Consider the following 10935-nt stretch of genomic DNA (forward strand, 5'->3'; position numbering starts at 1 on the left):
AAAATAAGATTTATTTTCAAAGCAGATCCTGAACTGGTTCCAAGAAATGCTGTACCTTGATGGGTAATGGCCAGCTGACCCCAATTGCACCTATTCATGATTAAGTGCTCATGTTCCTCTTTGTATTTCCTGCAGGTGTCTATCAATCAGGAAATGTGATTATTTACAGTATTTCATGTAGACTGTTAGACATTTTTGTGGTGCCAAAAAAAAGAAAATCAATTTCTTAAACTTTGTGTCACTGTTAACCGTTTTCATAGTTCTTTTTTTCATTTTCTTTATAGACAAAAATAAACCAACACTCTTTACAAGTGCCAAATATGCTAAAGACACCAGTCTCCTCTGGTAACTTATCATCGATGTTTCTATTCTGGCTAACTTTCTCCAGCATATTCCCAGCATGGATTTATTGTAGGTGCATGATTTCTCAAACATACAGTAAATGCTCAATCTATGAACTTCCTTACAGGCGTACAGATAGTTTATCTCCCAGAGTAGTTGTTAAGCAGCTGAAATTTTAGCCATCTTGTGGCTATTTCAGGTATTTTACTGTGTGCAAGGTGATTATTGTGACTGACAAGTTGTGAGGTAAATCAAAGAAAGCACATTCCTCACGTTTGCTGTGTAGACAAATTGTGGTGCTCTGCAATAATGTTAAGTCTGTGATATAGATTTATTTTCCCTGTTTCTGAATGCCTCCTCCAATGCCCAGTGACAATCAACCCCTGTAAGTAAAGACTTCCCACATTTATCTGTCTCTTGTCTTTTCTTGTCTTTCTTTTTCAAGTTAAAAGTTTCTCTTATCCGTTTTCAAGAGGAATACCTTGCACGCTAAAGATTCATTCAGGAATCTTTTTAGAGGAAGTAGGAATATGTTTTGAGAGAGTGGTGTACTGCACGGAGTGAAACATGTAATGCATGTATGAGTGATGCTTGTATAAATATGCTATGAAGGGCGAGAACTCTGCAAAACTGTGGAGATGGGAGGTTTAAGAAGAATCCAAATGTGGAAGATCAAGAACAGGAGTAATAAAAACAAAAAAACTAAAAAAAAACTGCTGCTGAGATCCCAGAAAGAAGATTAAATCATAAAAAAGAAGAAAAAAATCAAAAGGGAACTTGAGGAGCAAGAAAAGGCTGAAGACACATCGGGAAATGGACAGAAAGATGGTCAGAGGGATGAGCAGAGAAATGGGCATGAAAATAATGAATTAATACACACAAAGCAGGGCCAAAGAGAAACAATTGGGGATCATTAAGAATTCACATTCAAGAGAAAACCACTTACTGTACAAGGGAGAACACACTCAAGGTAATAGAGGTACTGAGCGTATGGTTAAATTAAACACAAAACAGAGGCTTCACGAGAAAAAGTCAAGAGTAAAACAGAAAATCCAGAAAATACAAAATATAAACCCCCATACAACTGATTAATAACAAAAGAACCCAGAAGTTATAGGGGAAAAAACACACAGGGAAACCAAAACTGCTGCAGATTAATTAATTGAGCATTCACAAAGAAGTGATTTGTTTGAAGATGGTAAACCTGTTGGGTCTCAGTGTTGCATTTGGTAAAATCACAACATTCTTTTGAAAAACCAGGAGTGTTTTTCATCGGAAACCTTTAATCTGCAGGACTGAGAGGAGGAGAGCCACTTTTGTCCCAAAAGCCACTCTGCTATATAACTCCAGCTGCTAAATACCATCCCCCACATCCACAGCCCCTGAATCTAAATCTGAATTAATATTCACTCTATACTTGCTTCCATTAGTAGGCAGAATGACATATAATTGTATTGATTATTGGAGATGATATTCAGCTATACCTAATAATAAAGCCTGAAAAGACCAAGAAATTAGCTGGGCTACAAACATATTAATAATTTGAGAGGATATGGTGATTTTAAAATACCTAAAGTTCGAACTACTTGTAAAGGTTTTTGTGTGTCTGTATGTGGTGTGAGACTTTGGAACAGTCTAGATATCCAACACAAGCAATGACAAAATATCCAAATGTTGATGTGTAATTTTTGTTCCTCATTTAGTAAGTATGTATTGTCCATTACCTTCTGGTACTGTTGTTCTGACCATCACTGACGTGTATGTACTATATGTATGTACAGTATGTATGTACTATCTGTCCATGTCCATTATGTCCATTACCTTCTGGTATTGTTGTCCTTACCATTGCTGGTATGTATTATAAATGTATTATAAATATAAGTTAACGGTTAACTGTCACCCGTGGTGACAGTATACATCGTTCCTGGATTTGCACGCATTGTGGTTGTGATCATCTGCATTTTCATGGCCACAATGTGTGTAAATTTAGGTGAGGTGAACTGTAGAATAATCATTTTTATTATAATTTGATATAGGTCTTTTGTTCATTGTTTTGGTTTAAATATTGAGACAGGAGGAAGCCTTAAAAAAATCTGTCAAGTTGTTGATGAGAAACAGGGGTGGGATTAAATACATTTTCTTCTTCCCACTCCCTTTCGAGTGTTAATGAATTCATTTGTATTTTGAACCTACACATCTACTGTTAAAGGTATTTGTTTAATTTTCTGTTGCATGCAGGTCACTTATGTGATGTTGTATTGCTCGAAATAAATATGAACTGAACTGAACTGAAATGTAAAGACCTGGAAAACTATATATTTCCTGTTACTGAACTCAAATATTAGTTAGAAAATTAGTTTCTTCATCTTTCCAATCATTTATTATTTAGTATTACTGTGACACCAATGTGCCCTTTAAATTACACAGAGGTGTTCCTACAACCTTAAATAAGGAGAACCCTATCTCAGAGTGTGTGTGTGTATATATATATATATATATATATATATATATATATATATATATATATATATATATATATATATATATACAGACGTGGACAGAGTACTCGACCCCAGTACTTGAGTAAGAGTACAAATACTAATGGTCAAAATTTACTCCGTTACAAGTAAAAGTAGCTCAGTCAAAATATTACTCGAGTAAGAGTAGAAAAGTACTTGCTTTTAAAGGTACTTAAGTATCCAAAAGTAAATGCTTTTAAATTAACTTTAAGTAAAAGTAAGAGTAAGAGTAAATTTCTTATTTTCCACATCAGTAAATTACTATATTTTTTCTAAATTAATCTAAGGATCTTTTAACTCTTGTTTCTGAGAATTAACTCTTTGAAACCAGCTGCACTGATGTGCTGCTTTTAGAACCACAATGTTAGAAACACCAAAAACAAATCAAATGAATGGGATCATAAGAGGACAGCGAATGATGCAGAGTTTATTAACAATCATGAACTGAAACCAAATGAACCTGCAGCATCCCACTAAGTCTGGATCCCCCTCAGGGGGAGGCTTGATGTATTTCCGCTTTCCGTACATCCCAGTGGAGAGCGTGCACTGTGATAGGTCTCCTCCTTTGACAAAAACAGCTTGTGTCCAATAGGATTTTACGGAAGAAGAAAAAACAGCAGACCTGAAAGTAACAAGTACTTTTCAGCCTTCCTAGAAATTTACTCGAGTAAAAGTAAAAATATTTGTCTTGGAAATGTATTCAAGTAAGAGTAATAAGTACCAAAGAAATCTAATACTCAAGTAAAGTACAAATCCTCTGGATATGTACTTAAGTACAGTAACGGAGTAAATTTACTCCATTACTGTCCACCACTGTATATATATATATATATATATATATATATATATATATATATATATATAAATATACATACATACACACACACACACACACACACACACACACGTGCGTATACATTAAACATTAACATTTACATTTCTTGAACTTAACATTTTTATTGCTGTAAAACACTAAAATAATATTATTACAGTAGCGATTATGATCAATTACATGAGGTTGCAGCACATGTATAAGGTCTCACATGCGTCATTTATTGCTTTCGACAAAGACACTCAGATGCAAACTCAAATAATTTGAAGCGGATCATTGTCAAGGGTACGGAGGAAAAAGCTCCGGCTTCTGCTGAATACTCAACTAAACAAGTGAGCAAACTAGATTACTATTATTAGGAGTATCGCCCAAACAAGAAACGCATGATATATTATTGACAAATGAATAACAGCGACATCTAGTGTCTCATGCGTGAAACAGCATATCAGAATCAGATATGTTTATTGCGAAGTAGTTTAACACACACAAGGAATTTGTTGTGGTGATTGGTGCAATACCAAAGAGCAAATAATATTAAAAGAAAAAATTTACAACATATTGGTTTTAAAGTGCCGGAGTAGATCTAATAAAGTTGCAATAAACTGCTGTATTTTTTAAAACGCTTTCTTTATATAAATATGCTGATAAGTATGCCAAATGAATAATAAAACATACACCAGCATTAACACTTTTACATCCGTCTGAAAAGTTCAAATCTTTTTTAATATATATTTTTTTTCTATTTTGATTAATTACAGGTCTATATGTTACATTCCCGTTCAGATTGTGACACTCTAAACCACATTTTGGCTTTTTTTTCTTTCACCATATCATAGTTAAATTATACAAAAAGCCATACATTGGACAAAACACTGGTTCAGATTACCAGACAACTCAATAATATAATTTTTTTTTTAAATATCACTGTCAGATGAAGGTTTTCTACTTTTTACGAGCTTGTACGGTCATTTGAAAATAGGCAGTGTTACGTGCTGTAGTCAAATCAAATCGTAGCGAAGGTTTGGTTTTGAGTTCAGTCAAAAGTGATTTGTTTTTTTTCATTTATTCATCTTAATTATTGTATTGTTTCATTTGTATTTAAGAAGGGCAGACTGGTCAGGGGGCTGCATCCAGCCGTCATGCTGTATTTATATGCTCAAAACACTGCTCTGCTGCTCAGTGCGGTTTATTGTATGTTCTACTTTTATTTTCTTAATATTGATAATAACCATACACTAAGACAGAGAAACACACATGCAACAATCAACAGTTCATCCCCTCGGCTTCATAAGTCCACACGTCAAAGCATCCTTAGAAAAATTAGTCAACCGCCCACGGGAGAACAGGGAGGTCAAATATGTAAGAATCAATAACACAAGTCACTCACACAATGCATTCACTCACTCACTCGCACAATGCACTGCATTGGTAGCCATGCTACCAATGCAGTGCATTTAAGATATCTAAAAATATTTGTGAATTAGTGAATAAAGGGTGGGGAATTATCTTTTCAATTACTGAGTTAAATGATTAATAACTGACAACAGAAATAGCATCTAGTAGCCTAGTCATCAAATTAGCGAGATATTTAACTGTGGACCACTTCACTGCTTGTGAAAAGGGAGCTTTTTTGCCTCTCCAAACTCTTAAGGGCTAAACTCCGAATACACAGACTCATTCTCTCTGTCTGCGTATTCAGAGTTTAAAATGAGTGTTATCAGATGAGCAGAGATATGTTCACCTGGAGAATGCAGATCACGTCAGCAGTCATGGGTGTCCCTTTTATACATTCCTGTTGTCTAAGATAAATGTCGGCTTGTCTGGCTTGTTGATGTGATGTAACAATATAAGTTCCTACAGCTCGGGGCTGAGGCTGTATACCTGCTGGAAGATTTCACAACATTATGTGTCTGGTATTTTAAGTTATGCAGGTCATGACAGGGACTTTTGTTTCCACTTCAGCTTGTGGGAAACTATGAGTATGCTGCAGGTCTTTAAGCTGTCACCTTTTCTTAAACGTGAGCATTCCTTGGTTTTTACTTCCTTTTCGTAAGCATTTTAGTGTCAGGTGGAATCTATATGATCGTTTACAGGTTTGACATCTGAACCTTCAACTAGTATTGCAACTATATCATTCTTTTGCAGTGACTTTTTGGTGACAGGAAAGAGCAGGTATCAACATGTTGTGATGCAGAGAGGCGTGGCAAAGGAACGAAGGCGGATCAAAGGGGATAATTTCAAGCATACATCATCTGCTCACCTTTCGTACGTTGCTCAAACTGGTGGCTCGTTCATTCTCCTTTGGCAGTTGAACAGCAGAGGCGTGAGGGACAGAGCTGGAGCTTTTGGGAGATGAATCTATACAAGAGTTTTGGAAACCTCATGGAGGTACTGGTACATGAAGATCAGACGTATACTAAGTGGCATGGAAATAATTCTGAAAAGACTTTTGTACCTTGCTCTGACATGGAAACGAACCTGCGCTCAGAGTCTGTTGACTCCGGAGTGGAAACAGCCAGTTGTTATTCACCGCACCCTGCGACATCCTGCTCCGTCTCAACAGATACTGCAGAAATGGATATTTTCTTGCCACAAATGAATGGACCCACCATGGCATCAACGTCCCAGTCTCCTGTACTGGCCTCTCCCATGCCTTCCTCTGCTTCCTCTTCATCTCCACCCCTGTGTCGCAGCAGAGCTGAGGAAGTTTCGAGCACTTTGCACCAAAAAGTGGAACAAGCTTTGCAGAGGACCAACACTAAACATCTCACTCTTTCCAGAGAGGCGCTCATCCGACACCCTCGACCATCATCTCTGCCCAAATGGCACACAATAGATATAGTGAGATGTCAAAGGTCAGGTAGTTGCAGCTCAAGGAGGGATAATTCATCAGTAGCCATCAGGCAGACGTCAGAAAGACGACCACTTTCTGTAGAATGCTACAAGCAGAGATCTGAGGTAAGACTTAATGTCCAAGGTGATGAACCAAAATCTTCAAGAGTTAAGGATCTTTGAAATAGAGAAATTGTTTTACAATTAAGTACAGTATCTTGAATCCATGTGTGTGTGTGTCGGGGGGGGGGGGGGGGGGGGGCATTTATTTGCCTAGTTTCAGTATTATATGCTTGTCAGTGACTCACAGTTTTATGGTTTTGTAAAGAAACAAGTTTCCGAGAAAAAAATGTTCTGGCAGAGAGTTGGTCGTTAAAGGATTGCAACACCCGTTCACATACTTGCTTTCAAGTTAAGGAAAGGCATGTCATTACCCATGCAGGATCTTTTCTTCTTGCTCACGACCTGACATGAATCCCTCCGTTGCGCGAGGCATCATAAACCGGTCTGTCCAGGTGGCAGGCATGAGAGGAATGGATGGAGACATGAGGGGGAGGTTGAGTCATCTGAGGGTTTTTGATAGACATGAACGATATTTTTGGAGACAGACAGCAGAGAAAACATGTTCATGATTTGGACTTGATGTTGAAAAATCAGGATTAAAAACCTGGATTAAGTGTGGCATGTTAGCAGTTTGTAATATTTGGCTGCTAACATGCAACATGTTTCGCTGCTTGGGTGTGTGTGTGTGCACAAGTTTTCTCTGTATTGTTGTGCTCAGGGTTACTGGCTTTGAGGAATGCAACAAGAAAGAGGTCACATAAAGGTTTGTTATAACTGCACAATTATTTTTTGTCAATGAGTTTCTTTATTTGGAAGCTCATGAGTTGGAAACACTAACTAAATCTGGATACTCAGACTAAACAGGTTTATATTTTACTTGTTGTTACCAAAGTTCACCTAAACATTCATCAGAGAGCGTAACTTAGTTCAGAAGGTTGCGAATCGTTGCTTCTGTCATTCATCTCAATGTAACCCTATGGTGACCTCTTCAAGTTTTTAATTAAAGTGTGGTTGCTGACACACATTTGACCTTTTTTTTTAATTTAGTGTTGAAAAGTGTTGAAAAAAAACATTGATAAAGATTCTCAAAACACTTGCCAAAGCTTGAATGAATTATTTCTTAACAGTTTGAGGAAAAGATAAATATCTGGAGAAATGTTCATGGTAGTCTATTCTATAGCTTGAGGAACTTTTTTCCTTATAATTTATAAACCCCATGGTGAAGGGAGCTGAAATAAGCTGAAATAATAGATAATCAAAGGAGTTAAAGGGGACCTATTATGGCATCTAATACCTATTTTAAACAGGCCTTGAATGTCTTAAAAACAAGCTTTTGATTGTTTTTGCTAAATAAATTAGAAATTCAGCCTCTAAACCATGTCTTTATCATCCCAGTCTCTAACCTCATTATCTATGCGGGATTCTGAGTGGGCGGGGAGGTTATGATAATGAGGCTCTGTGCTGATTGGCTGCCTGAATGACGGGATGCACCGCTACGAAAAAATGGCGGAAGCTCCGGCCGGCGGAGTAGTTGTGGGCGCATTGGAGAAACCTATGTATATCGCTCCTGTCGTTACGTAACGTCAGGAGCAGAATCTGAACGGCTCGTAGAAGCCACATCACACTGGATGGCTCATCCGGGCGGCTGTACAGACACTGCAGAATTTGGTTCCTTTCCTCCTTCTCTGAGTTGGCAGGCTGAGGGGAGACCACTTTTTATATGTTAAAGCAAGAAAAAAACTTGTTTTTCATAATAGGTCCCCTTTAAGTTTTGAGACAATGGGGCCCTGGGCAGAGATGGGTATTGCGCCCTTCCCTCTTGTTCCCTAATCCTAACCCTCCACTAAGACGAATAAATAAATAAATACATAATTTATGGTGGTTTTATGTTTCCTGCTTTGTTTGTATGACGTATGACGTATGAAGTGTCATTTATGTCAAATAATAATTTGACAGTTTTTGCAGTTAAATTTTGATTGTTTAAAAACAAATTGAGATACCTTTTTGCTCAAAGTTTAAAAATACATTAAATCTAATCTGATCTTTGCAGGACTGTGATGTCCAGGAAAGGCAGGAACTGAGTCCCGGGCTCTGCTACTTGGAGCAGGTTTGTCAAATGCTGGAAGAAATTGCCAGACAGCAGATGCAAAACCAAAGATTACAGATGGAGACAGACGCTCTCTTGGAAAATAAAGACATACAGGTGAAACATGTGAAGTGACATTTTCAAAAGTAATTTTAGTGACATAATCACTGCTTTGCAGGTTTACCATTTGGCAACGATGTAGTGCCTTTATGTTGTTCCATATTTTAATATGTCTTAATCCTTACAACTTTGTCTTTCTCACCAATTGACTTGTCAGAGTGACTCTGCAGCAGTTGAGAAGGAGCCGTCTCCCTGTAATAGACTTGAACATCCAGAAGATTCAGAGAACATTTCCAATAAACCCAAGCAGCAGAAATACCAACATTTTCGGCGGAGATCTGTCTCAGACACAACTGTTGCAATGCTACATTCAAGTAAATTTTCTTGACTTTCTATCTTTTTAAAATACATTTTTGTTGATATTTTTGTACGTTTTGTAGTTGTATGGGAAAAGATTGCTGGCTTGACAGACTGTATGTACCTGGTGCAGGAAAGTTGAATGGAAACTGCAGAGGGCAGCAGCTGAGTACAAATGACCTGCTAGAGATGGTAGTGGAAGACTATAAAATGGAGGTGAGATACATTCATACAAAACACATACATAGGTCATAATTAGGTGGTTAACACAATGGATATAATGTCTTACATACTTGTCATCCATGTTGTGTTTTCACTTAAACGTATTGTTATTCTCTGTAATTGTATCTTCTATTATTTGGGACTACAAATATTTGTATCTTTACAGGACTTGACAAAGAAAGAGCCAAATAAAATTAAGAACTGGAGGTTAAAGGTTGGGTCTTTAAGAAGAAGAGATGAATATGCTGCGTCAGACACAAAAGGGTGAGATTTAGTAATTATGACGCTGTAATCTCATGATGCTCAGGGGAAATGTGTGTGCTGCTCTAACATTGCAGCCAGCCACACTGAACGCAGTGGCCCAGAACTAACGTACACTAGATGGAGAGGCTTCGGTGAGAGATCATGTTCAGTTGGTGTATCTGTTCTGCTTGAACAGTGTCCCCCTTTTTTTCATGACACTTAGCTCAAACACTGCCTTCAGTCTTCCACCACAACTTCTCCACCTTATATATTTTTTTCTATCTATCAAGCCAACAGATGCAGTCATCTGAGAAAAACTCTCTCAGCCGACGGTTGAGCCAGCTGTTCAGGAGGAGAAAGACAGCTCTGCCCGTATAAATGGACCACAGTGTTCGTCTGCATGCTTTGGCATTTTGGTTTCTGAAGAGGAGACAATTTCAGCACTGATACTACTTTCAACATCACTTCCTATTGCCTCGTGATGCAGCAATCTACTCTATTTATTTATTCACCCGCAAATGGACTCTATATGTATAGGATGTATTTTTTATACAATTTCCAATATAATTTTTACCTAATATAAGATTAAACAAATGATCGCTTATCAGGAATAGAATAGTTTTTCTTATTTATAAGATGAAAAAATAACTCTTCATAATTTTTTTGCAACTTACAATGAGGCTTTGAATGGCTTGTCCAATGGCTAATGGCTTGCCTACTAAAGGATTATTCATATTTTGAGTAGTTACAAATATCCATGTTGTCTAATTTGATTTTAAAAAGTAAGTCATTAGTTATTCATCTAATGTAATCTAAATAGCTAATTTGCTATTATAGAAATCGACTGATCATATAAAGCTGTTTTCACTGACGTTATGTAGCATGTTCATAGTTAGCACTGTTAGCTGTTGTACCAACAATTATGTTAAAGATAATTTATAAGGCTGCTGCATGCACATTAGTTTCATGACTGACATTTAACACCTGTGACATTGTTGTAAGCTAATTGTATTTTTTATGTTATCAAATTCGCCCACTAGTGTAAGATAGTCATCTCACTCATCTTCTCCCGCTTTATCCGTTACCGGGTCGCGGGGGCAGCAGCCTCAGCAGGGATGCCCAGACTTCCCTCACCCCAGACACTTCCTCCAGCTCTTCCGGGGGGAGTCCGAGGCGTTCCCAGGCCAGCCGAGAGACATAGTCTCTCCAGCGTGTCCTGGGTCTTCCCCGGGGTCTCCTCCCGGTGGGACATGCCTGGAACACCTCCCTAGGGAGGCGTCCAGGAGGCATCCGGTACAGATGCCCAAGCCACCTCAGCTGACTCCTCTCAATGTGGAGGAGTAGCGGCTCGACTCCGAGCTCCTCCCGGGTGACCGAAC

The 10935-nt window shown here is 37.9% G+C and overlaps 1 protein-coding gene across 1 annotated transcript; it reads left to right on the top strand.

Annotated features, from left to right (window-relative positions):
- Positions 1-5958: 5958 nt before the first annotated feature.
- si:dkey-106l3.7 (uncharacterized) lies at positions 5959-10684 on the top strand. Its single transcript, XM_061733402.1, has 6 exons — positions 5959-6651; positions 8639-8791; positions 8952-9108; positions 9225-9307; positions 9480-9577; positions 9847-10684. The coding sequence occupies exons 1-6, from the start codon at positions 6046-6048 to the stop codon at positions 9932-9934; spliced, it is 1185 nt and encodes a 394-aa protein (XP_061589386.1). The 5' UTR covers positions 5959-6045; the 3' UTR covers positions 9935-10684.
- Positions 10685-10935: the final 251 nt, after the last annotated feature.

This window comes from Cololabis saira, chromosome 11 (genome assembly GCF_033807715.1).
Source record: "Cololabis saira isolate AMF1-May2022 chromosome 11, fColSai1.1, whole genome shotgun sequence".
NCBI lineage: Eukaryota > Metazoa > Chordata > Actinopteri > Beloniformes > Belonidae > Cololabis > Cololabis saira.